This window comes from Lepidochelys kempii, chromosome 18, assembly GCF_965140265.1.
Source record: "Lepidochelys kempii isolate rLepKem1 chromosome 18, rLepKem1.hap2, whole genome shotgun sequence".
Taxonomy (NCBI): Eukaryota; Metazoa; Chordata; order Testudines; family Cheloniidae; genus Lepidochelys; species Lepidochelys kempii.
In genome coordinates this window covers 7,566,705-7,592,339 of record NC_133273.1, presented here as the reverse complement: position 1 = coordinate 7,592,339, position 25,635 = coordinate 7,566,705, and the positions used below count along the sequence as shown (strand labels likewise).

At 50.1% G+C, this 25,635-nt stretch overlaps 2 protein-coding genes across 6 annotated transcripts in view; both read left to right on the top strand.

Annotated features, from left to right (window-relative positions):
- The window catches only part of FBXO42 (F-box protein 42), a 104,308-nt gene extending 99,030 nt beyond the window's left edge, over window positions 1-5,278 (top strand). Inside the window, exons 9-10 of the mRNA XM_073317006.1 lie at window positions 366-482; window positions 750-5,278. Coding sequence (XP_073173107.1) covers window positions 366-482; window positions 750-1,865 — 1,233 coding nt within the window. The 3' untranslated portion in view covers window positions 1,866-5,278. The remainder of the gene's footprint in view (window positions 1-365; window positions 483-749) is intronic.
- CPLANE2 (ciliogenesis and planar polarity effector complex subunit 2) lies at window positions 400-24,886 on the top strand. 5 transcript variants are annotated; one of them, XM_073317009.1, is made up of 7 exons: window positions 400-482; window positions 13,537-13,698; window positions 17,657-17,809; window positions 19,558-19,682; window positions 20,433-20,569; window positions 22,646-22,967; window positions 24,643-24,886. In XM_073317009.1, exons 2-6 carry the CDS (start codon window positions 13,593-13,595, stop codon window positions 22,905-22,907), a joined length of 783 nt encoding a protein of 260 aa, XP_073173110.1. In that variant the 5' UTR covers window positions 400-482; window positions 13,537-13,592; the 3' UTR covers window positions 22,908-22,967; window positions 24,643-24,886. The 5 variants fall into 5 exon arrangements, with proteins under 5 accessions (XP_073173110.1, XP_073173108.1, XP_073173109.1 ...); XM_073317007.1 differs by lacking the exon at window positions 400-482 and adding an exon at window positions 9,252-9,336; XM_073317008.1 differs by lacking the exon at window positions 400-482 and adding an exon at window positions 9,459-10,130.
- The last annotated feature ends 749 nt before the right edge of the window (window positions 24,887-25,635 follow it).

Below are 25,635 nucleotides of genomic sequence, written 5' to 3'. Positions count from 1 at the left end.
AGCTGAATTGTAGACTTCATGTAGTTGTCACCCATGCTATAGTTGCCCATAAATAACTCCTAATAAAATGCATTGCAGGTCTCTAGCACCCATGCAGGCATCTCAGAGCAGTTTACAAACATGCCCTCTGCGATAGGCCAGAATTAGAAATTGGATGAGAAACTTAAGGCACAAAGAGGTAACTTGCCCTTAAAATCCCACAGTGGTAGTCAGGGATAGAACCCGGAATACCCATCCTGTGCTTTCACTTCCAGGCCAGGATTCCTTGCCATCTGTAGGAAGATGGCTTCTGGAAATCTTTGTTTCTGGGAAGATCTCTCTGCACTAAGCCTAAGTTTCTGGTTTTGTCACACTTTTCTTTGCAGCTATTTAAGGATGCTTGGCTACTGCACATGCGCACAAATCCCTGGACATGGCAGCCATTGAAAGTGGAAAATGAAGACCATGGAGCCCCTGAACTATGGTGTCATCCCGCATGCAGGGTAAGGGGGTCAGAAATGGGGCAGGGTGGTATTACGAAGAGGAATTTGTCATGAAGGAAAGCTTATTTATTTGATTCAGATCTCCTGGCTCGTTAACATGATATGGTCTCTGCAAGGGTGTTCTCATGTGGAATATCCTGTGACTGCTGGTTCATTGGATGTTTGGTTTCCAGCATACGTTTTTCACCAATGCACTAACACACCCATAGGGGTTTAGGATCATCTCTGCAGCAGTTTGTAATAGTGCACTCATTTTTTGTCTGTTAGGTGGGACAGTGTGTTGTGGTCTTCAGCCAGGCTCCCAGCGGGAGAGCTCCACTTAGCCCCAGCTTGAACTCTCGCCCGTCTCCTATCAGTGCCACGCCGCCAGCCCTGGTTCCTGAAACACGGGAATACCGCTCTCAGTCTCCAGTCAGGAACACCGACGAAGCTCCTTGTGTGAATGGCCGCTGGGGCACCCTGAGACCTAGAGCACAAAGACAGACACCATCAGGCTCCCGGGAAGGGAGCCTGTCCCCATCCAGAGGGGATGGGTCACCTGTACTGAACGGTGGGAGTTTATCCCCTGGAGCCGCAGCAGTGGGGGGTGCCTCATTGGACAGTCCTGTACAGGCCATATCGCCCAGCACACCTTCTGCTGCTGAAGGATATGACCTGAAAGTTGGACTTTCCCTGGCGCCGCGACGAGGATCGCTACCAGATCAGAAAGATCTACGCTTAGGGTCTGTAGATTTGAATTGGGATCAGAAACCAGGTTCTGTTAGCTGTCAAATGGATGCTGTGGACAATAGGACAGTTGGTGGAAGCATGAGAAATCCCCCAGAGCAGACAAATGGAATCCATACCCCACCTCATGTCACTAGTTCCCTACCAGGGGCGGTGTCACCAGGTGCACTCCGAAGAAGCCTGGAGGCTGTCAAGGCCCTGTCTTCCAAAGGTGCATCTGGTTCAGCAGCATTAAGTCCTCCTTTGGTGTCTTCACCAGGATCCCCTGGTGGCCAGAGTGGGAGCAGTGCCGAGATGGTGCCAGCACCACGCCCGGGCTCCGCCCAAGGGGATGGCCATTCCTTACCTCCGATCGCTCGTCGCTTGGGCCACCATCCACCGCAGTCTCTGAATGTCGGCAAGCCTTTGTATCAAAGCATGAACTGCAAACCCATGCAGATGTATGTGCTAGACATTAAAGACACCAAGGAGAAAGGGCAAGTCAAATGGAAAGTGTTTAATAGCAGTTCTGTGGTGGGGCCACCAGAGACCAGCCTGCACACTGTAGTGCAAGGCAGGGGGGAACTGATCATATTCGGTGGCCTAATGGACAAGAAACAAAACGTGAAGTACTATCCCAAAACAAATGCCTTGTACTTTGTGCGAGCAAAAAGATAATGTGGCAAAAGCTGTTCAACCCTTTCCCTTCCTGCCCCATCCCCTTACCATGGCTTTCTTTTTTAACCCTTTCTCTGTCACGCAGGCATTTAAACTGTGAACTAGGGAACGACAAACCAATAAAATCCAAACACAGTTTCAGCGCTGCCCTCCAGTTTCCAGTCTATGATCCTGGCTCTGGGCTTGGTTCAGAAAGTCCTATTTTTTAAAAAAAAAGAAGAGAATATTCTGTTTACAAATGGGGAGAAATCTCCATTCCAGTGGGATGAATTGTTGCTGTGTTCTAGCAGGAGCTTCACTGCGCCTTATCCTTTGCTGGTAACTAGACCAAGAATTTGGGGTGAGTGGGTGGAAAAACTTCTAGGATCCAATAATTTCTTCAGAATTTTTCAGGAGTATAGACGGGCCCTCCTCTCTATCTCTACAATTGCAGTTCCTATAGGGATGCTGGTAAGAATGGTCTTTGAAGAACATACTGAATAGCTGCAGGCAGGAGGCTGTGTGCTTGTATGCACTGACAAATACTCATGCTTATCTGTTGAATGTGGCTGCATAATGAAAATAGCGCTTTTTTTAAATCTACCAGTATTGCAGCCATTACTGTAATCCTTAATCTGCAAAATGACACAGATGCCTTTTTTCCTAAATGCTTTGGCCTGATAGAACTATTCTTGTCCGATACAATGAGAGAGTTAGAAGGGAGAAAGGACAGTTTGACATTGAAATGCCAGGATCATCCAGAATTAAATTTATACAGCCCACCTTAGTATTCCACCGGGTAAAGTCCTGCACTAGATCAAACCAACAGCTTAGATTGATGACTTTGGAACCCCTGATGGTCTTGAGTTGCAAGCTGCCGAAATAGTGCATACAAATACATCATTGACGTCTGAAAACAGTAAATAATGGAAATTACAAATTTTAGAATGATTTGTACATGCGTGGTTAGGATGTTTTATAAGAATCAGTAGCTATGTGCATCCTTAAAGCTTGACTTCTACTTTTTTTCCCCCATAAGATTTTGTTCTGGATCCTTTTGTTATCTTGAGAGTGCTCCACTCCATACTTGTACCTGTGCAGACAACTGTCCTGCAGACACTGGGATGTCTTAGGTCATCTTTGCTTATCAAACAGAACGTGTGTACAGGTTCAGATTGCTCAAAGTACTTAAGCAAATGTTGAAGTCCTGTTGACATTAAGCATGTACTTAAGTGCTTTGCTAAACTGTAGCCACACAGACCATATTCAATTCTTTTTCATAGCTTGTTTGAGCTAGTAATTTATGCGGTTACTACAGTTCAAATTCCCTGGTTCATGCTTACATTAAAGTTATCCTGATGGATAATGCATCGGAAAATAACATTAATCCAAAGTAACATTACAATTATATCAACCAACCAAAGCAAGGGAAATTCAGACGTAAAGCTGCTGCTCCATCCTTTACTATAGATTACATTTTATCAGTTTGCTACTCCTTCAGTCTTACTCCAGAGTGCTTTCTTTTCAATTACTTGGAACTTTTTATAGCTTTCTTTGAGTGTACAAGACATTTTGGCAATCATTGAACTGGCAAATTTTAGTCTGGAAGGGATTTTTCATCCAAGTTACAAATACCTGCAAAGTAAGGGTTGAAGTGGAATGCTGGCCCAGCATTAACAGCCTCCGGGGTAATCACTGATGCTGAGAATTCAGTTACCTAAATCAACAAAGACTTTAGTTCAAATCAATTCTGATTCCTTTTAATGTACACTTTTGGATGAATTCTCTTTCCTTCCCTCTGCAGCTTGGAAGAATTGCAATAGAGACCGGCTGATCCACAGAGGGGCACCAGTTTGCCATAGGTTTCTTTCACTAGCCTGTGATCCTGGCTACTTCTGAAGCCTACAGTTTTCATCGGACATTGTGGATTGTTAAATCTGTTGGCCCCTGTTCTACAATAGTCTCCACCCACACAGGGCCCTGTTGTAGTTGCTGGGGCTCCACACATTGCAGGATTCAAGGTTTATTATTTTTACGACTCTTTCTAAAGCAAAAACTACTTGTTGCTCACACCAGCAGGTTCAGAAAGTTGGCAATGCTGGTTTAAAAAAAGCAGGGGGAGGGACTGACAAGCTAGGCTGCACAATGTCTCATTAGACAATAACGAACTAGAAAATACACTTTGAAGCCAATACTCAGACCTGCCTGAAAGTTATCTGCCCCTGCGGTACACCACATTGTGGTGTTAATACTGAAGCACAAAGCTCACTTTCCCTCATCTCATTATATCACGATGGTCTCCAGCTTTGCCTTGGCCAGAGATGTTGAGAACTGTTCCAGGTGCATTGTAGGGCTGTTCAGAGAGAGGAGCATTTAGTTAACTACTGAGCACGCGTAGTCCTGAAGTGGTGGTTGAGTGCTGAGAAAATGTTCAGAAACGGCCTGTATTCCTTGAGCAGACTAATCACAAAATAAATCTTAATACATACGTGGCATAAAAGTAGGAAATCCTTTCCTAATCACAGTGAAACCTGCACACTGGGCAGATCTGTGATAGTTGTCATTGCATTGGATGTACCACAAAGTGGCTCCTTTAAGATTTCCAATATGATTTTGGTTGGACTTTTAACTGTCTCCACTGGGCCACTGAGTTTTGCTGGACCTTTGGTGGTCACTCAAAACAGTTTTCTAAATCTAGAATCACAAGCCTTTTTAAAGGAAAAAAACCCTTCTCTAACTCGAGTGTTCTTTCCCATTCTGCCCCCGCTGAGAAGGTATTTGTTTGTTCAACAAGCCCCAAATGGTTTCTTTGAACCTGATGGTTTAAAAATGAAAGAAACCCAACCATGGCTTTATATTTATCTCCAGGCCTCCAGTAAAACCTGTCTCTGTTAGACTGAAAGGCATTGAAGGTACCTCTTTGTGAACTGCATTTTCAGCACACAAGCCTGCTTCAATTTCTGTGTTCATCTTGAGTGCAAGAATCAGTTTTGTAAAATGCAAAGGTTGTGGTAGGGTGGTTTGAAACCCTTTTACGGGACAAAACAAATTCAGTCACTGTTGGTTTGTTAATGCTGGACTGGGTTTAATGCAAACCTGGTCTATCTCCCAGATCCTCCAGTGTCACTTGAGCCTTGAAAAATTGATTTGAGGGTGTGAGCTATATTTGAATGCACGTTTAATGCTGTTATATAGAATCTTTATTAAGTCCAGCTCTGATTATATTTAACATGTAAGCCAGTTTTGTCTCAATTAAATGAGACATCCCGCCTTACAGTATCTTTATCAATATTTAAAATGTTCTTCTCGAAGCTTTAACCCCTTCCATGGCTGCAGAGGGGCTTTTCATGATGATGACATTGGGTTGACTGCTGTTGCTTAACGTAGCAGAGGTGGGTAGCCAGTGTTTGGGGTTTTTTTTTTTTTTTTTTTTTTTCCCTCATCTGCCCCAGCTTGATCAGAACTCCATTGTGATTTCTCTATACAGGATGACATTAACATGCTTCATTTGCATGTCTGTCTTTCACCCAGGGTTTTTTGAAAGCAAAAACTGAAAGTTTTAAAAAGCCAACTGCTAGTGAATTTACACTATCTGTCACTATAGGATTTATACCCTTCCCCACAGACACACACATCATACCCCAGCCCTCAAGTGCTCGAAGTTCACTGCAGAAGATAAAACTGTACAAAGTGACATAGGAAGTGGTCTGGGCAATTATAATAGCTTCATACCAGGTTGCAAGCCACATGGAAACTGTAAGGAGTCTTCCCGGTCTTGCTTGTGGCATTTCCCAATTCATATTTCCATCTGTTCTAGTCCGTGTGGTGATCCTGGCATGATGATGTTTCATTGCTTTGCTTCATTTGTGGCCTCTTTACCAACACATTCATGTTCTGCTAGGTCAGCAGACTGGAGTGGAAGGACCCAGGAACACAAAAAACAGTCCCTTTGCCTTTCCCTCCTCTGCCCTGTGTGTTGCAGAAGGCATGTTCTGCATGGTTTCAACATGGCTCCCAAAGTGGTCTCTATGAATGACAGAAATGTGGGTCTTTATTTCCTCCCCCATCCTGTCCCCAGACAAACAGGTTTTGTGTAATACGCACAAAGTGTGATCCAATGTCGCTGGTGCTGTGACTCAGGTGTACAGGATGACTTTGCCCTACTCGTCATTTTAGGCTCATCCAAGTGTAGGAATGAAAAGTGGATTCATTGATATTTAAATGTGTAAATTTCATTTTTGTTAATGTTTTCCCCCAATGAATTTTTAGCAATTTAACAAATAAATAATAATAAAAAGATGGCTGGCAGTTGTTTTTAAATGACTGGGTTTTAAATCTAGCCTTCATGTAAACTCTGTATATTGTTCCAGTGGCATCTATTGGCTTTCTTCCCACATCTCGCTCCCTCTGTGCCGTTTTTTCTCCACCCCCTCCCCCCCTTGTCCTAAGGGCTTGTTGCTATGATAGACAGCAGACAAGCCTTAAGGGTTAAGTTTTGAGATTTAAATTGAGATGGGGAGGAGTTTTATTGTTTCAGTTAAATGGATCTGTTTCGTTGCACTGCCTTCCCTTACAAGAGGACTATACGATTCCTTTTGAGTAAGTGGGCCGGAGTCAGGCAATTCCTACTATAAGATCCTCAGCGCCCTTTGGTTGGCTCTGTACCTTGATATCTCTGATCCTATGCCTTGTGAGGCCACTGGAGGGGCTATGACCTCACATCATGAGTTGTCTTTTTCCAATTTCTCAGCTGCCCCTTAAAGGGCTTAACACAACTTTGAAATAACTAAAATGACAGAGGTTGGCTATTTTCAAAGGAGCCAAAGGGATTTGGGCACTCAGTTCCCATTGCAATTCAGTGGGAGTTGGGGCCCAAGACCTTAATCCCCCACCCAGTGAACTCTATGGTGAAGCTCCCATTGACTTCATTGGTGCAAGATCAGGACCCAACTTGCTTAGCCTCTCTCAAATCTCACCTACATTCTTGCACAGGGGCACCGTGTCCAAATACAGTAAAAACTTGATCTAGTTTATCAGGCAACCCTTTGTCTCATGGGGTGCTGGGTGACTAACTTTCAGAGGTCCTAAGCCTCCACAGTAATGCGCTGAGCCCCCTTCACTGCGTCTCTAAATCAGGGCTTGAGTGCAATTTTTTTCTCCCTTTTCAGGACCATTTACTAACCAATTCAGACCTTTCAGAAGGCACCATGGAAGATTTTGTGGTACATCCAAGATTGGGATCTGAAGGAAAGGGGAATTATACCCCCAATATACAATTAAATGTCCAACAATAAAGTGATGCGGCAAAAACATGCACCGCATTCCTCTACAATGGGGGAAGATTTTTCAAAGGCATAGATGATGGCAGGTGTCTACTTTTTGGTTTGGTTTTGCCTCTGAAAATTTCCCCATGGGTCTTTGGTTTTTACCCATCTAAAGGGCAAGGGCTTAATTAAACTAAGATCCATGTTGATGTGGGTCATGTGTGGTGCTAAGAGGAGCAACTGTCTGAATGATAGTCACTAGTACAGGCTTTTCTTCTGCTCTAGGGTAAGGGAAATGTTCACGAAACTTGGCTGTGATGTATAAGCGTTGAGCCATTGTTTTTCTATGGAGTGCCCGTGGGAAATGTTACTGTTTGACGTTGGTAATGGAAACCCCTTTACGTAAGAGGGGAAAAAAAGGAATTGTTATCACAACCCTGCCTTTGAAACTCCCGTTGTTTGTGTACCTTTTATAATGATCCTTGTTCTTATTGGAGTGTCACTCTAGGGGTTCAGGGGGGAGTGGCTGGGGCTGCATGCAGGCTTTTCAACAGAATTGCCAATGTTCTACTGTACTCGCACAAAACCGAACACCTTTGCCCCACCCCTCTCTGAGGCCCTTGTAGCCCCGCCCACATCTGAGGCCCTGCTCACCGTATCCCCTCCTCCCTCTGTCACTCGGTTCCCCCACCCTCACTCGCTCACTCATTTTCACAGGGCTGGTTTGGGATTGGGGTGTGGGAGGGGGTGAGGGCTCTGGCTGGAGGTGTAGGCTCTGGGGTGGGGCCGGGGAAGACAGACTTGGGGTGCAGGAGGGGGCTCTGGACTGGGGCCGTGGGGGTTTGGAGTATGGGGTGGGGGCTCTGGGGTGGGGCCAAAAATGAGGGGTTCAGGGTGTGGGAGGGGGCTCTGGGCTGGGGTAGGGGATTGATGTGTGGGAGGGTTGAGGGGTGCGGGGTTTGGGGCACAGGAGAGGTTCCAGGCTGGGGCTGAGGGGTTTGGAATGTGGGAAGGGGATCAGGGCTGGAGCAGGGGGTTGGGGCATGGGGGTGTGGGAGGGCTCTGGCTGGGGCTATAGGGGCTGGGGATGAGGGATTCGGGGTGCAGGAGGGTGCTTGGGGTGAGGGGTTCGGATCAGGGTGGGGGGTTGAGGTGCACCCTCTGGGTGGCGGGCGCTTACCTCAAGCTGTTCCCGGAAGCAGCAGCTCCTACAAAGAGGTGCAGCTAGGCTGCGCTGCCCTGTCTGCAGGTTCCCGGCCAATGGGAGCTGGTGCCTGGGGCGGGGGCAGTGTGTGGAGCCCCTGACTGCCCTTTCCCACAGGACCCTGACAGGGATTATGCTGCTGCTTCCCGGAGCTGCGCCGAGCCATGGCCCCTGCCTTAGCCCTGCTGCACCAGTGACTGGGCTTTTAATGGCCCAGTCAGCAGTGCTGATGGGAGCCACCAGGGTCCCTTTTCGACTGGGGAGTGCTGATTGAAAACACAACACCTGGCAACCCTACTTTTAAAGATGCAAAAACTGAGATTAAAACGCATGTTGTCATATCAGCACTGCTAGTGCCTGCAGAGCTTTTGTTTGTCTCTGGGGGGAGGTTCTGGGGCTTGCAGTGTGCAGGAGGGCAGCCGCGGTGACCTGAATCTCAGCTCTGGGCTGATGGACTCTCTTTTGTACAGTACCCTCCACAGGGGGCTCCCAGGCCAGAGTGGGGGCCCTAGGCCCTGCTGTAACACAACCGCCAGGAAAACGTGCTGAGTGTGTCAAGGCAGGGGACAGCTGCATTGCGTGGCTATGGGGTGATTGATCCCTCGTGTGTACCCTTCTCGTCCCAGGGTCTGAGACCAGCGAAAGTGCAAAGCTCTGGCCTCCCGGGAGGGCCCACAGCCAGTGCATGGGGGGTGGGGGGGAGTTTCTTTGCAGGGATGTCAGCTGCCCCTGGCGCTGGAGAAACGGCCCCCGCTGGGGCAAGCTGCGAGCCGTCGGGGCCCGCGGGGTGCAGGCCGGTGCAGACCCAGGCAGCGCCCGGGGCGGGGGCGGGGGCGGGGCTGCCCTGCACACGCGGGCTCCTCGCGCTGTCCGACCCCACGTGCACCCAGCCACAGCGAGACCCGGCGCAGCCCTCGCGCATGCGCCGCTACCGAGCTGGGGCAGGGCGTGGGAGCGCGCTCAGGGGGCGGGGCGAGATCGTGCGCGCTGAGGTCACACGCCGGCGAGGCGGAAGTGGCTGCAGGTGAGAGCGGGGTCCCCTCAAAGCGGCAGGCGCCGGGTGCGCGCGCTCGGCGGTGCTCGCGAGGGGAACGAGGAGCCACCATGGCCGGGTGGGGCGGGGCCCCTTGTCACACGTCATAGTTGTTCCCCTCCCCCACCCCAAGACCTGCCCCGGGTTCTCTGCCACTGACTTGCTGTGTGACCCTGGGCCCCTCCTTTCCCTGCTCCGTGACTCAGTTTCCCCATCTGCACCATGGGGCCTGGCAACGCCGACCATCCCTCTCCCCTTTGCAAACCGCCACCCGCTCCCCAGCAGATGGCTGCTGTGTAATTGTGCGGGGGTGGCACTGATACCTTAACAAGGGGCCCTGAGCTGTCCTCTGCCCCGAGACGGAGACCGGCGGGGAAGGCGAACAGAGCCCGAGAAGCACCCACAGCAGCTGTGTGGAGTTTCCTCCCAGAGGGAGAAGGGATGAATAACATTGGGGTAGTAAGAACTTTTATACAGCATGAGCCAGAGACGTTACCTGCGGGAAACTGATCATCACATCAGTGGGTTAATAACAGGTCTTGTGTTTCAGCCTGCTGTGTCCAAGGCACTTTACATGAATCGGAGAAACACTTCCCCTGCCACTGAAATGCATCCACTTCTGGGGTGCAACATGGCAGCTGTTTAACAGTGCACAGTAATGCTGCACAGTAGTATAGGATGGAATGTAAGGAGGAATCCTGTATCGAGACAAACCTACAGGAGGGATTTAAGGAGGCAGATTATAATTACCTGACCTGGAGTTTGGCCAGGACGCAAGTTAATGGGTAATTATTAGTTAACTTGGAGAAGATGGGGATTAATATGAGAACTGAGAGGTGGATAAGGAACTGGTTAAAGGAGAGACTACAGCGGGTCGTACTGAAAGGGGAACACCCAAGCTGGAGAGAAGTTACTAGTAGAGTTCCTCAGGGATCAGTCTTGGGACCAACCTTATTTAACCTTTTCATTCATGACCTTGGCACAAAATGTGGGAGTGTGCTAATAAAATTTGCATATGACACAAATTAAGAGGTATTGCCAATATGGAGGAGGACTGGAATATCATACAAGAAGATCTGGACAACCTTGAAAACTGGAGTAATAGAAATGGGATGAAATTTAATAGTGCAAAGTGCAAGGTCATGCGCTTAGGGACTAACCAGAATTTTTGCTATGAGCTGGGGACATATCAGTTAGAAGCAACAAAGGAGGAGAAAGACCTGGGTGTATTGGTTGATCACAGGATGACTATGAGCCACCAATGTGATGCGGCTGTGAAAAAGGCTAATGCAGTCCTATGTTGCATCAGGCGAGGTATTTCCAGTAGAGAAAGGGAAGTGTTAGTACCATCATACAAGTCACTGATGAGACCTCATCTGGAATACTGTGTACAATTCTGGTCTCCCATGTTTAAGAACCATGAATTCAAACCGGAACAGGTGCAGAGAAGGGCTGCTAGGATGATCCGAGGAATGGAAACCTACCTTATGAGGGGCGATTCAAAGACCTTGGCTTGTTTAGCCTAACCGAACAAAGGCTGAGGGGAGCTATGATTGCTGTCTATAAATACATCAGAGGGATAAATACCAGAGAGGGAGAGTTGTTATTTAAATTAAGTGCTAATATGGACACAAGAACAAATGGCTATAAACTGGCCATCAACAAGTTTAGGCTTGAAATTAAATGAAGGTTTCTAACCATCAGAGGAGTGAAGTTCTGGAATAACCTTCTAAGGGGAGCAGTGGGGGCAAAAAAACCTAACTGGCTTCAAGACTGAGCTTGATAAGTTTATGGAGGGGATGGTAGGATGAGACTGCCTTTGATGGCATGTAGCCGATCTGCAACTGCTAGTAGTAAATATCTCCAACAGCTGGAGGTGGGACACTAGATGGGGAGGGCTCGGAGTTATAAAGAGAATTTCCCATGTTTTTGGCTGGTGGGTCTTGCCCATGTGCTCAGGGTCTAACTGATCATCATATTTGGGGTTGGGAAGGAATTTCCCCCCAGTTCAGATCGGCAGAAACCCTGGGGGTTTATGCCTTCCTCAGCAGCATGGGGCACAGGTCGCTTGTAGGTTTAAACTAATGTAAATGGTGGATTTTCTGTAATTTGAAATCTTTAAATCATGATTTGAGGACTCCAGTAACTCAGTCAGAGGTTCTGGGTCTATTACAGGAGTAGGTGGGTGAGTTTCTGTGGCCTGTGATGTGCAGGAGGTCAGACTAGATGGTCACGATGGTCCCTTCTGGCATTAAAGTCTATGAGAACAGTCCAATGCTTACTAATGAGAATTGCAGAGTGTTCTTTAGTAACCCCAAAGGGAATGCATCTGATGAAATGAGCTGTAGCTCACGAAAGCTTATGCTCAAATAAATTGGTTAGTCTCTAAGGTGCCACAAGTACTCCTTTTCTTTTTGCGAATACAGACTAACACAGCTGTTACTCTGAAACCCAAAGGGTCAGTAGCTCAATGAAAAACCACACAGGGCCTCCCCTAGTACCTTTGTAGGGCACTGGCTAAGTACTGACACGTAATCTCAGCTACTGAGCTATCATTAAAATGTACTAACTATTTTTAGGAAATGAAGGAAAGCTTACCCGTTGGTGGTGGTGGGGGGCGCTAATGTGTGGTGTGAGCGGGAGGCCAGCATTCAGTCTGTGCACGAAGAAGAATACACCCCACACATCAGCAGGTCTAGGCCTGACTGTTTTCCATTGACTCTGTTGAATGTCTAGAAAATCAGTCCAGCAGCTGGCAGAGGAATAATTTATGCAGCTAACACATCTGTTCCCAGCTTGTTAGTTTCTTTGCTTTGATCAGTTGCCTTTTCCCCTAAAAAGGGGATCAAAGCCTTCAGACATCTCCCTCCTTTTGAGAGGTGCATGTGAGGTTGGATATACAGCCTGTGCTAGTCCCGCGAGCGCTTGCAAAACCCTAGGCAGGGCCCCCAACTAACAATCGCATCTATTCATTGTTATGGCCTTCAGCAATACCACCTTGTGTTGTGGAATTCCCTCTCCACGTCAGGCCAAGGCAGTGTCGGGATGGGAGAGCTTCCAGGAACACTCAGGAGCAGTAGGCGGCGGTGCTAGGGATTCACTGGTGGCATTAGTCCCTCGGAATCGGTATGGCATCAGGGCTTTGGCATAGCATTCTGCTCCTGGACTAGCAGTGTCACAGCGCTGTCCTGAGCACTTGCCACCTGGAAGGGTCCCCTGGCACTTTCCAGGAGTTACGCCCATTGTCCTGGCCAGATTCCAGCTAGGCTAAAAGTAACTACGTTCTGCTCATCTGAACTCCCGCAGCTTTCACATGGGCATGGCATTTGTCTTCATTTCTTGTCAGAAGCTGCTCTCCTGAGCTGAGTGCTGCTAAAGAGTCAGGGGCTAGCTAGAGAACTCATCTCTTCCCAGCGGTCAGTCTAGCACCCGACACCCAATGCTAAATGCCCCAAAAGAAATAGCATCTGTAAAACTGGGTGATTCCAGGGTTTCCCAGACCGTGAGTCCTGTTTATGACAGAGCCCGTGTTTTTATGTATCCATATTTAAATGAACACAAACAAAAGAATGACCTAGACCGCCTTGCCATCAGTCATAGATCTATAACAAAAGCCAGGTATCATCTCTGCTTTGGAAGCCTGGGGTCTGGAGTAATAATAATTATCCCAAGCTCTTACATAGCATGTGTTATCAGTAGAGGTCAATGCATGTCACAAAGGAGATCAGGATCATTATCCCAATTTTATGGAAGGGGAAACTGAGGCACAGAAGGGCAAAGGACTCACCCAATGTTGTCTGGTGGGAGAGATGGGAATACAATCCAGTTCTCCTGAGTGCCAGTCCAGTGGTCTGTCCACCAGGCTACTCTAACTCCCTTAGAGTATCTGGTAGCTGCTGGTTCTCTCTTAAATTAACCCCATTATTATTATTAATTGTCGATATTCCAGTAGCCTCTAAAGGTCCCTATTGAGATCAGGGTCCCTTTTTGCCGCACAGACACATAGTGAGAGACAGTCCCTGCCTCCAAAGAGCTTACAGCCTAGACAAAGGGTGGGAGGGGAAACTGAGGCACATAGAAGGAAATAATTTGCCCGCAGTCATAAATCAGAGTAAACCTATTGTATTTTTGATTTTTAGTAAATTTATTATCCACAGATTTAATTCCCTTCCCTTCTCTCTCTTTACACAGATTTTTTGACAATGGTCCAGTAGCAGACACTGACTCTCGCAGCCACCTGTCCAGAGATGGCAGTTTCCACTGGATCTGTGATTGTTCCAGACTGGCACAAGTCCCCAGAGGGCAAAGAGTACCTGGCCACCATCCTGCGGAAAAACAAGCGGAAATTCTTCGGTGAGTCCTCTCTGCACCCATCACCGCTGCAGGCCCTAGAGGCAGCTGGTGAGAAGAGACGACTCTATGGGATAAGATTAAGCCACAGTAAAGGAGGAAAGTGGTGGGAATCAGGCTGCTAAGTGCCTTTGCCCCCCATTGAGGCTTTTATTGGCCACCTATTTTTGGTACCACTGGGGAAATAAACTGTGAATTCAACAACGGATCATTTATAGATGTTATTGAATGGGCCTGGGGAGCAAGAGTTCTAGGCTCTGACCTTCAGTTTCCTCCTCGGTTAACTAAGGATGTCATAAATATAAAGGGAAGGGTAACCACCTTTCTGTATACAGTGCTATAAAATCCCTCCTGGCCAGAGGCAAAACTTTTTCACCTGTAAAGGGTTAAGAAGCTTAGGTAACCTCACTGGCACCTGACCCAAAATGACAAATGAGGGGATAAGATACTTTCAAATCTAGAGGGGGGGAGTGGGGAACAAAGGGTTCTGTCTGTCTGTCTGTCTGTGTGATGCTTTTGCCGGGAACAGATCAGAAATGCAAGCCTTCCAACTCCTGTTAAGTTAGTAAGTAATCTAGCTAGAAAATGCATTAGATTTTCTTTTGTTTAATGGCTGGTAAAATAAGTTGTGCTGGAGGGAATGTATATTCCTGTTTTTGTGTCTTTTTGTAACTTAAGGTTTTGCCTAGAGGGATTCTCTATGTTTTGAATCTGATTACCCTGTAAGGTATGTACCATCCTGATTTTACAGAGGTGATTCTTTTACCTTTTCTTTAATTAAAATTCTTTTTTTCAGAACCTGATTGCTTTTTCACTGTTCTTAAGATCCAAGGGTTTGGGTCTGTGTTTACCTGTACCAATTGGTGAGGATTCTTATCAAGCCTTCCCCAGGAAAGGGGGTGTAGGGCTTGGGGGGATATTTTGGGGGAAGACGTCTCCAAGTGGGCTCTTTCCCTGTTCTTTGTTTAACACGCTTGGTGGTGGCAGCATACTGTTCAAGGACAAGGCAAAGTTTGTACCTTGGGGAAGTTTTGAATCTAAGCTGGTAAGAATAAGCTTAGGGAGTTTTTCATGCAGGTCCCCACATCTGTATCCTAGAGTTCAGCGTGGGGAAGGAACCTTGACAGGGGATAATAAGGGTTAATTCAGTACTGTTTGCAGTGTGCTTTGAGATCTTTAAATGGAAGGGCAAAGCGTTACTTGCCGCATGCCCATTCAGACCCATGGCATCTGTGTCATAAGACGTCATGGGATAAGAGGGAAGGTCCTCTCATGGATCAGTAACTGGTTAGAAGATAGGAAACAAAGGGTAGGAAAAAATGGTCAGTTTTCAGAATGGAGAGAGGTAAATAGTGGGGTCCCCCAGGGGTCTGTACTGGGACCACTGATGTTCAACATATCCACAAATGATCTGGGAAAAGGGGTAAACAGTGAGGCAGCAACATTTGCAGATGATACAAATTACTTAAGATAGTTACAGACAGCGAAGAGTTACAAAGGGATCTCACAAAACTGGGTGACTGGGCAACAAAATGGCAGATTAAATTCAATGTTGATAAATGCAACGTAATGCACATTGGAAAACATCATCCCAACTGTACATACAGAATGCTGGGGTCTAAATTAGCTGTTCCCACTCAAGAAAGAGATCTTGGAGTCATCGTGGATAGTTCTCTGAAAACGTCCACTCAATGTGCAGCGGCAGTTAGAAAAGCAAACAGAATATTGTGAATCATTAAGAAAGGGATTGCTCAGGGATGGGCAAACTACGGCCCATGGGCTGGATCCAGCCCGTCAGGGCTTTGGATCCGGCCCGCGGGATTGCCACCCCTGTGGCGCTGCAGGCCCTGCATCACTCCCGGAAGCAGCTGGCACCACGTCACTGTAGCCCCTGGGGGAGAGGGAGGCAGAGGACTCCGCACGCTGCCCTTGCCTTCAGGCACCACCCCCCACATTGGCTGGGAACAGGGAACTGCGACCAGTGGGAGCTTTGTGGGAGGTACCTGCAGGCGAGGGCAGCGCACGGAGCCCTCTGCCCCCCTGCCTCTCCCAGGGGCCGCAAGGACATGGAGCCAGCCACTTCTGGGAGTGGCGCGGAGCAAGACCAGGGCAGGTAGGCAGCCTGCCTGAGCCCCGCTGCGCGCTGCTGCCCCCCCGGAGCCACTCCAGGTAAGTGGTGCCGGGCTAGAGCCCGCACCCTGAACCCCTCCTGGACCCTGCACCCCAACCCTCTGCCCTGAGCCCCCTGCCGCACCCCACACTCCTCCTGCACCTCAACCCCCTGCCCTGAGCCCCCTCCTGCACTCCTCCCTGCACCCCTCCCTTGAGCCCCCCCCACACTCCGCACCCCCTCCTGCACCCCAACCCCCTGCCCTGAGCCCCCTCATACACCTCACAACCCCTCCTCCACCCCAAGCCCTTGCACTTCGCCCCTTCCTGCACACCACACCCGCACCCCTGCCCCAGCCCTACATTCATGGCCCTGCATGCAATTTCCCCTCCCAGATATGGCCCTCGGGCCAAAAAGTTTACCCATCCCTGGGATAGGTAATAAAACAGTAAATATCATAATGCACTATATAAATCCATGGTACACCCACACCTTGAATGCTGCATGCATATCTGGTCACCCCATCTCAAAAAAATATATTAGAATTGGAAAAGGTACAGAGAAAGGCAACAAAAACGATTAGGGGTATGGAACAGCTTCCATATGAGGAGAGATGAATAAGACTGGGACTTTTCAGCTTGGAAGAGCAACGACTCAGGAAGGATATGATAGAGTTTTATAAAATCTTGACTGGTGTGGAGAAACTGAATTATGAAATGTTATTTCCTCCTTCACATAACACAAGAACCAAAGATCACTCACTGAAGTTAGTAGGTAGCACATTTAAAACAAACTAAAGAAAGTACTTCTTCACATAATGCACAGTCAACCTTTGGAAATCGTTGCCTGGGGATGTTGTGAAGGCCAAAACTATAACAGGGTTCAAAAAAGAACTAGATAAGTTCATGGAGGACAGGTCCATCGGTGGCTAGTAGCCAGGATGGGCTGGGCTGGTGTCCCTAGCCTCTGTTTGCCAGAAGCTGGGAATGGGCAACAGGAGGTGGATCATTTGATGATTATCTGTTCTGTTCATTCCCTCTGGGGCATCTGGCACTGGCCACTGTTGGAAGACAGGGTGCTGGGCTAGATGGACCTTGGGTCTGACCAAGTCTGGCCATTCTTATGTTGTGTTCTTATGTGTGAGGACGTCATTATCCTTATCCCCACTTAACAGATAGCGAAAGTGAGGCCCAGGGAGAGGAAGTGACGTGTTGAAGCCCAGTCAGTAGGTCAATAGCAGAGCCAGGGATAGAGCCCACTGTTCGGTCTCACAGTTTCCAGCTCCTGCTACTAGACCTTGTTGCCTCCATGCATGTTGTGTTCCCCCGAAGCTTTACGTAGTTAGATACGAGACGGGACATGGTATATCCTGGGGCTGGAAGCTAAAGCCAGACAATCGCAAACTAGAAATACAGTGCAGTTTTGTAACAGGGAGGAGGGTCACTAACCATTGACAGAACGTACATAGGGATGGGGTGCAGTCTCCATCCTTGGTAGGCCTGTAAATTCAACCTGGATGTCTTTCGGAAAGATACGCTCCAGCTCAAGCAGAAGTTCTGGGCTTGATGCAGGGCTCACTGGTTGCAATTCTCTGGCCTGCATCATACAGGAGCTCAGACGAGATGATCATAATGGGGCCTTCTGGACTTTACTTCTGTGGATCTATAAAGGATAGAAAATGGGTCATTCTGGGATAAATTAAAACCCGGCCAACTTGGGGTGCGTGGAGAGATTGATCCTTTAACTGGGGGCTGGGAGAGCTGTGATCTCAAAACAAAACTGCTTCTTGTGGAAGTTGGGTGGGGAATGTAGGGTTGAGAGACATTGACAAGTGCTGTTGTTTCATTCCAGGGCTGATTGAAAGGCCAGTGCTCCCCCCGCAGATGGCCGCTGACACTGCCAGCTATAAGATTTTTGTCTCTGGGAAAAGCGGCGTGGGTAAAACCGCAATGGTGGCCAAGCTGGCTGGCCTGGAGGTGCCCAGTGCACATCATGAAACAACAGGTGATTGATTGGAGGGTGGCAAAGGGCCACTGACAGGGAGTGAGACTGTCCCTCAACCTTCCCAGCACGGGGGAGAAGCAAGACAGGATGGGGGATGGTTTCTCTGGGAGGCAGCGCTTTCCTGGGAACTGCTGGTGAGATCACTAGCAGCAGGACATCTTGCTCTAAGCCAAGAGACGACTTAGAGGCAGCCATAGAGGATAGGGAGCCAGAAGGGATTTCCTTACCCATCCTGGGTCAGCCCCATGCTGGTCTCTGCTATGGGCCATGTCCCTGCTGTCAGTGACCTGCCTATCTACTGCTTTCCAGCTCCTTGGTTTGGATTGCAGTGTATCGGAATTGGGTGGTGTCCCTTTAACTTGCTTGGGAGCCCTCCGTCTTCTTTTGCAGAAGCCACCAGAACCTTACAGAGCACTGATGTGTCTATGGAGCTAGGCCTTGTGTGTATCTAGCTCATTAACATGGTTATTTGAAACCCAGCTGGGTTTGGGTCATTTCCTCCTGCTTCTGCTGTTGTGTCGAGAGCACAGGCACAACGGGGATGGGGGAGGAGGACAGGTCTCCCTCCATCTCAGCAGGCGGCTGGAACAGAACAGCGGCTTGGAGCTAAGGGAAGAAGACCTTCAAGCAAGGGAGCAGGAAGGAGTTCTTCCCAGTGCAAGCGACCGGCCCGTGGGATAGACCCACTGCAAGTGAGAAGTCGGGGCAGTAGCACTGCAGGGAGCCTGGAACTGGCTGCAGGTGGTAATAGGGCCAACTTCAGGGGTCAGCCGGATTCCAGATGCCCTTTGCCTCATTTCCTCTTCCTCCTACTCCCCAATACAGACACGATGCTTTCTGTTAAGCATCCAGCCCTGTGTGCAGAGGTTTCCCCCAGAGGCTCACAGCACACAAGTATTTTGTGGACAGGGCAACTTCTGTAGAATAACACAACAAGCCAAAGCCGTGGGATGGTATTTTGTGGCTAGAGGAGACCTGGGGCCTCAAGACTCTGGCTTCTGCTCAGGACTCTGCCACCATGTGACATTGGACAAATCGCCTTATTTGTCCTGGGCCTTCATTTCCCCTTCTGTGAAACAGAAATCCTAACCCTTTCCTGGCGGGAACGTGAGGGCCGTGATGAGGTGAGTAGAACAGCAGCTGGTTGCTGGGTGTGTACATGCAGCATTGTTATTCTTTGGGCATCTATGGGAGCAGTGTCGTTATTCGTTGCACTGTGTCATTCTCCTGGGTCAGCCATAGACTCTCTCCCTGAAAACTGTTTGTTCTTAAACATCTTTTAAAGGCTGGTGAGTTTGGCCAATGATGGGATGTTCCCTGTTTACAAGTGGGGAAATTGAGGCACAGGACGAGGCTGAGACTTGCTCAAGGACATGCAGCAAACTAATGGCACGGAGAGGAATAGAACCCAGGTCTTGTGACTCCCAGATCAGAGAACTGTCCATGGCCTTCGCTGCTGCCTTAGCATGGCTGCCATGCCCACTATTTGAAGAGTGTAGCAGGTATCAATTGATAAAACCTCAAAATGTCCCTGTGAGGTTGGTATGTGTCAATCTGTTTCACAGATGGGGAGACAGGCCCAGAGATTATGAAGCCCAAGGTCACAAGGGATCATTGGCAGAGTCAGGATTAGATGCCACGTCTCTTGTACGCTGGCCACTGAATACGTGATTCCCTCCAAGCCCCGAGAAAGGGCTCTGGGTGCCCTTAGGGAACTTGGAAGCTAAACGGGGGCGATCTCATTTCAGGGATCCAGACGACGACGGTATATTGGCCGGCCAAGCTGAGGGACAGCGGCAGGGCGCTCATCTTCAGATTCCACTTCTGGGACTGCGGAGAAGCAGCTCTAAAGAAATTTGATCACATCCTACCTGTGAGTCAGCCCCGGGGTTGGGGAAGCTGTCATGACCTGCTGTCTCCCTGGAAGCTGAGACTGCTTCAAAGCACAGAACTTTGGTCCGGATTTCAGCCTCCCAAAGCTCGGGGGATGTTCAGAACTGGGCTGGAGGGTTAAGCCTGTCTCTATCAGCAGGTGTTAAACACCCTTCTGGGTCCTATAAACTGCACCCCATGTACATCGCAGCAAAACCACTGGGGAGGAATGGGTCTCTTAAAGGAATAAACAGCCCGTGTCAGGAGAGAGAGCATGGGCTGTCGGCACAGCCTGCATGGTAAGGGGTAAAGCTGAGGGTTCACAGCAGGACCAGATACCCCCTCCCCTCTCCTTTGTCTCACTGGAGGGGTGGGCCTGTATGGCACAAAGCCTGCCAGCTTGGCTCCAGAAGGAAATGCCTCTGAAACTCATTGGGCCTGATTCTCATTTACATTTTATGCCCCTCTGGCCTTGGTGCAAATGAGAGTCAGGCCTGCTCATGTCAGGCACACCTTGCTGGGCCAGTGCTAGCCAGGACTGATGCTGGTTGGCCTTTCACACTTGGGGGAGCTGAGGCACGGCAGGAGGAAATGATTTGTTTCAGATCACACAGGTGTCAGTGGCAGTCAGGAATGGAGCACAGATGCGTCTGCCAATCCAGGGTTAAGGCTGCTAACCAGTCCCTCCCTGCACTGGCTGGGACTAGCTGTGTGCACCCTGGCTGACATCCACAGTGTCGCTCCCTTCTAGGCCTGCAAGGAGAAGGCAGATGGCATCCTCTTCCTCTTTTCTTTCACCGACCGCTCATCCTTCGACGACCTCCCCAGCCAGATCTCCCGCGTCACGGAGGGATCCGAAAACTTCGTCAAAATAGTGATTGGCTCGAAGTATCCTTGACTCGCTGGCTCCACTCCACCCTGTCGATTGCTCCTAGCTCTAGTGACCGCTGGGATGCGCCTCACACTAGCAGTGGAAGCTTCTGGCCTGCTTGGGGTGGGGGTTAGCGAGACACAGGTAGGGCTGTTTGCTTCCTGTGATGCTGCAGAGGAAGCTGGGAATTTTTAGCACGTACACAGTAGTTACGCCTTCAAATCCCTGTGCAGGCAGGAACTGGTCTTAACAGGCACCTGTCAGGAGGGTCAGTATCATTAGCTCTGCTTCACAGATGGGAAAACTGAGGCTTGGAGCAGGGCAGGGACTGGCCCAAAGCTACACAGGGAGCCAGTGGCAGATCTGGGAGTAGAACCCAGGAGTTCCTGGTTCCCTCTGTATCAGAGATTGGTCGGAGGGCACTCACTGACGTATCTCCTTCATTCTTACTGCACTAGTCAGGCCAGGGCTCAGAAACAGGCAGTACGTACCCACACCGTGAGGGTACCTGCACCTCTCTGAAGCTGCTGTCTTGTTCTGCAGAATCTCCACTTCCATTAGAAGCAGGGTGGGGGGGGAAGTGACATCAGTAGGTTGTGATTAAAGCCTCGAAAACATGAGCGGGGCGTCACCGATGTAGGTCTGAATCTGCAGAGCGCCTGGGGAGTGGCTCTAAAGAGGTGTGAACTGTACATCTCATCAGTGCGAACTGGGGTCGATTCTGCTTCTTGGCAACCCCTTGGTTGCCGGTGAGAATTGTCCAGCAGTGCTGATACGTGGAAGGCAGGTTTGCGAGGCAGCAGCCAGGGAAGGAAGAACTGGGAGGCCTGCTCTGACTGCAGCGCCTGCCTGGGGGTGGGGCAGCTGTAGGGAGCAGGAGGCTGCAGCCCAGGTGCTGGCCATTTCTGTGGGAGGGGGGAGGCTGGGGCCTGCGGCGCTGCATGCCCATACCTCTCCCTGTGCTCTCCAGGGGTTGGGGCTCAACACGTCCCCTTCCCGGGAGCTGCCTGAGGTAAGCGTTACCCGGAGCCCACACCCCTGCCTAAGCCCTGAGCCCCCTTCCGCACTCCATACCCCTTGGCCGGAGCCCCCTGCTGCACCCCAGAACCCACACCCCCAGCTGGAGCACTTACCCCTCCGTACTCCATCCCCCTGCCCCAGCCCAAAGCCCCCTTCCACACTCTGAACCCCCCATTTCTGGCCCAAGCCCAGAGCCTGCACGCCCAGCCAGCGCCCTCACCCCTTCCTGCACTCCAACCCCCTGCCCCAGCCCAGTGAAAATGAGCAAGTGAGCAAGGGTGGGGGAGAGTAAGCGATGGAGGGAGGGGGGATGGAATGAGTGGGGGACGGGGCCTTGAAGAAGGGGCAGGGCCTCTGGGCAGGGGCAGGACAAGGATGTTCAGTTTTCTGCAATTAGAAAGTTGGCAACCCTATGCATAGCCCATGGGCGTAGTCAGACCTCCCAAGCGGGAGCCAAGCTCCAGGAGCCCAGCGGCGCTGGGGAACACGCACGATCCTGGGTGGAGCAACTGCCCCGTCTTCTGTGGGTGGCGTCTCATCAGAGCCACTCACATGGGCAAGACTCATTTTGTAGGCGGAGCTTGGAAGAGCACCTCCATCTTTTCCCCCCTCGATGGGACCCCGCAATCAGGCTGTTGGAGGATGACGGGGGTGGGTGTGACTGGGGTCCCGTGGGGCAGAGTCCCTGGTTCTGTCTCAGGTTTCCTCTAGCACCCATCACGCCAATCGCGGACCTGTAGAGCCACATGCCGCTCTCGTGCACTGCCTGGGTGTGGGTGGCACTCGGGGCAAGCAGGGAGCTGGGCAAATGGGCCCGTGCTGCCAGGAGCCCTTCCCCTTGTCCAAGCAGCCAGCGGGGAGGATGGCGAGAGAGGAAGGACTCGTGTGCCCCCTCCTCCCGTCAGGAAGGGGGCTATTGGGCCCGGTCTAGACTTGCTGGTGACCCCAGGCCGGAACGTGGCCCATCATGTTGGGTGGAGCCATGCAGTGGTTGTGGTGTGATGACCCGGTGGCGCACCGTGCGGGCGCCCTGTGCCATGATGAGTGCTGGCTCCTTGACGGCGCCCGCCCAGGTTCGACCAGTTCATGCACACCGACGTCACAGAGCGGGACCTGGCCGAGTTCCGGCGAGCCTGGCGCCTGCCCGTGCTGCGGATGAAGAGCGTGAACGGGCCCCGGCTGGCCGACGGGCAGACCCTGGACGGCCGCGCTGGGCTGGCACATGTGGCGCACGTGCTGAACGGGCTGGCGGAGCACCTCTGGTACCAGGACCAAGTGATGGCTGGGATCGTCCCAGCACCGCAGCCTGGCACAGAGGAGACGTCCCTGTGCTGAAAATCAGCTCCCCAAAAACTCAGGATGCAGCCGGCAGGTGGAGCCAGAGGCCTTTCAAAGGTTGGTTTGGTGGGACTCTGCTGCAGCCTCGTAAGGACCAGCTCTAGCCTCCAGATCTGGGAGCCCCCGGCCCCCACTGGCTCTGGCATCACAGAGGTGCCCTGCTCGGCACTGCCATCACGCAAACCTGTGGCCAACTTGATCTGGGGACCTTTGTTTCTGGGAGCCCTGCCCTGAGACAGGACGGGCCCGATTTCCAGAGGAGCTAAACGCCCCCAGCTGACACTGACATGGCTTGGGATCAGAGCACCGCAGCCCCAAGCCTCTCACGGCGAGTACCCAAAATCACTGACCACTCCCGGCTTTAGCTTTGATCTGAGCCAGTCCAGAAGAGCTCCAGCCTGCATGCTCCTTCCTCCATCCCTGTAGCTAACCAGAATGGCAGCAGCATCCCGGGCGACAGGCCACAGGAGCCACTGGAGGCTGGCACTAGAGGAAGCACTTTCTGCAGCGCTGTTTGGGGCTGGGGAGTTTTGCAGCTCTGGGGTAGGGCGTGCCCCAGCACTGGAGTGCCAAGGCAACAAGTTTCAGAGTAACAGCCGTGTTAGGCTGTATTCACAAAAAGAAAAGGAGGACTTGTGGCACCTTAGAGACTAACCAATTTATTTGAGCATGAGCTTTCGTGAGCTACAGCTCACTTCATCGGATGCATACTGTGGAAAGTGTAGAAGATCTTTTTATACACACAAAGCATGAAAAAATACCTCCTCCCACCCCACTCTCCTGCTGGTAATAGCTTATCTAAAGTGACCACTCTCCTTACAATGTGTATGATACTCGAGGTTGATTATCATACACATTGTAAGGAGAGTGGTCACTTTAGATAAGCTGTTACCAGCAGGAGAGTGGGGTGGGAGGAGGTATTTTTTCATGCTTTGTGTGTATATAAAAAGATCTTCTACCCTTTCCACAGTATGCATCCGATGAAGTGGGCTGTAGCTCATGAAAGCTTATGCTCAAATAAATTGGTTAGTCTCTAAGGCAACAAGACGAGCTGGGTGGATCGTAGCCCACTGTGCATTTGGACGTGGCATTGCTAAACGTATCGTTTGGCTGCACACACACTTCTGAAGCTCCCATCACCTTAGTATCTGGGCTGTCTCAGGGCTCAGAGGAGCTCGTACGGTCACTTTCAAGGTTATTAAACATTGATAGCGCCTGTCATAGAATCATAGAATCTCAGGGTTGGAAGAGACCTCAGGAGGTCATCTCTTCCCACCCCTGCTCAAAGCAGGACCAACCCCAACTAAATCATCCCAGCCAGGGCTTTGTTAAGCCGGGCCTGTCTGTGGATTGAATTGAATTTTATCCTCGGGGGGGGGGTTAGCCTGCGCTGGCTCTGCCTGCGGCATGGAGGTGTCAGGTTGCAGTCCCGTGTGGGACTTGAGGTGAGACTCTGCCCCTGTTTGTGCTGATCACAGGAGAGCTGGCATCATCGGGTGCCGTGGCCAGGCGGGAAGTTGGGCTGGCAGCCCTGGAGGGGGCCAGCTGTAACACAAGACACTCTGCTTTAGGGGGCAAAATGGAGCCCTGCCCTCAGTGGACCTGTGAGTAACTGTCAGGCCCTGAAACCTGAGGCTCACAAAATTAGTGGCTGGGTTTGACAACATGGGCCCATGCGCTAGCCAGGAACCCAGCTCCCAGCAAAGCCAGTGCTCATTGTGTTGTCTTGCAGGAATCTCTCACCCTGTCCCCAGCTGCACCTCTCCGCCCTGCGACAAGGAGCGCAGGTTGGGTTCTATGGATCAACGATCGTATCCTAAAGGTGGCACTTCAGGAGTAGCCGCTCAAGATCGACTCTTTCCTTGTTGCACTGACCCCTCCGGCCTGCGACCCCCCGTCCCTGGGATGATGTAGTAATAGGATTTTATGTTTGTATTTTGTATAATTTTAAATAAAGGATCAAGAGTAATAACGTAGCATGTATTAAATGTATTATGTATGATTTCACCATATGCTGCCAGCCACCCTTTCTGAAAGCAGAAAGGAATGGCCTGCTGGGCCATTGGTAAAGATGCATCAGCCAGAATCTGTATCTGAGATGATTTCAAAGCAGTAACAGACCTTTTAGGGTCACCACTTTGTTGTAGGTTTAGTTTTAAAATAAGTATAAGAATGCAATGATTGTTTTCTCTTTCATTGCAGTTTGATGTTCCTGTTCAAATGCTCTGTGTAAATCAATTTGGTGTTGTGTGTGAATGAGGAATGTGTGTGTTAAGAGGTAAGTGTGAAGGCCATCGCTGGACCAGATGTTCTAGGGAGGAACTGAAGAGGTTGCAACATGCCCCTATTGAAATGTCAGAGGAAGGCAGATTGACGACTTTAAAGTGGGACCTATCAATGGGGGCAAGATAGCTGTGATCAAACCAGCCTGGGGTAACTCCCTGAGAGACTTGATGAAAGAACAAGATAAAGGATGAGGAGGACAATTTAAGAAAACAAGCACTTGTCAAACAAAAACTGATTACAGCATGACAGTGCAAAACTCATGGGTCCCAATGAAGAAAAATCACTGTATAAACAGGGGCCTTGCCATGAAACTTTGGGTTCATCCTGCCAAGACTTCCCTGGAGCATCGTGTCGCAACTGACAGAACCCGGCTCCTCCCTATCCGTGATCAACCTAGCTGACCACTAGATTGATCCGCAATCTGGACTGGTAACTGTAA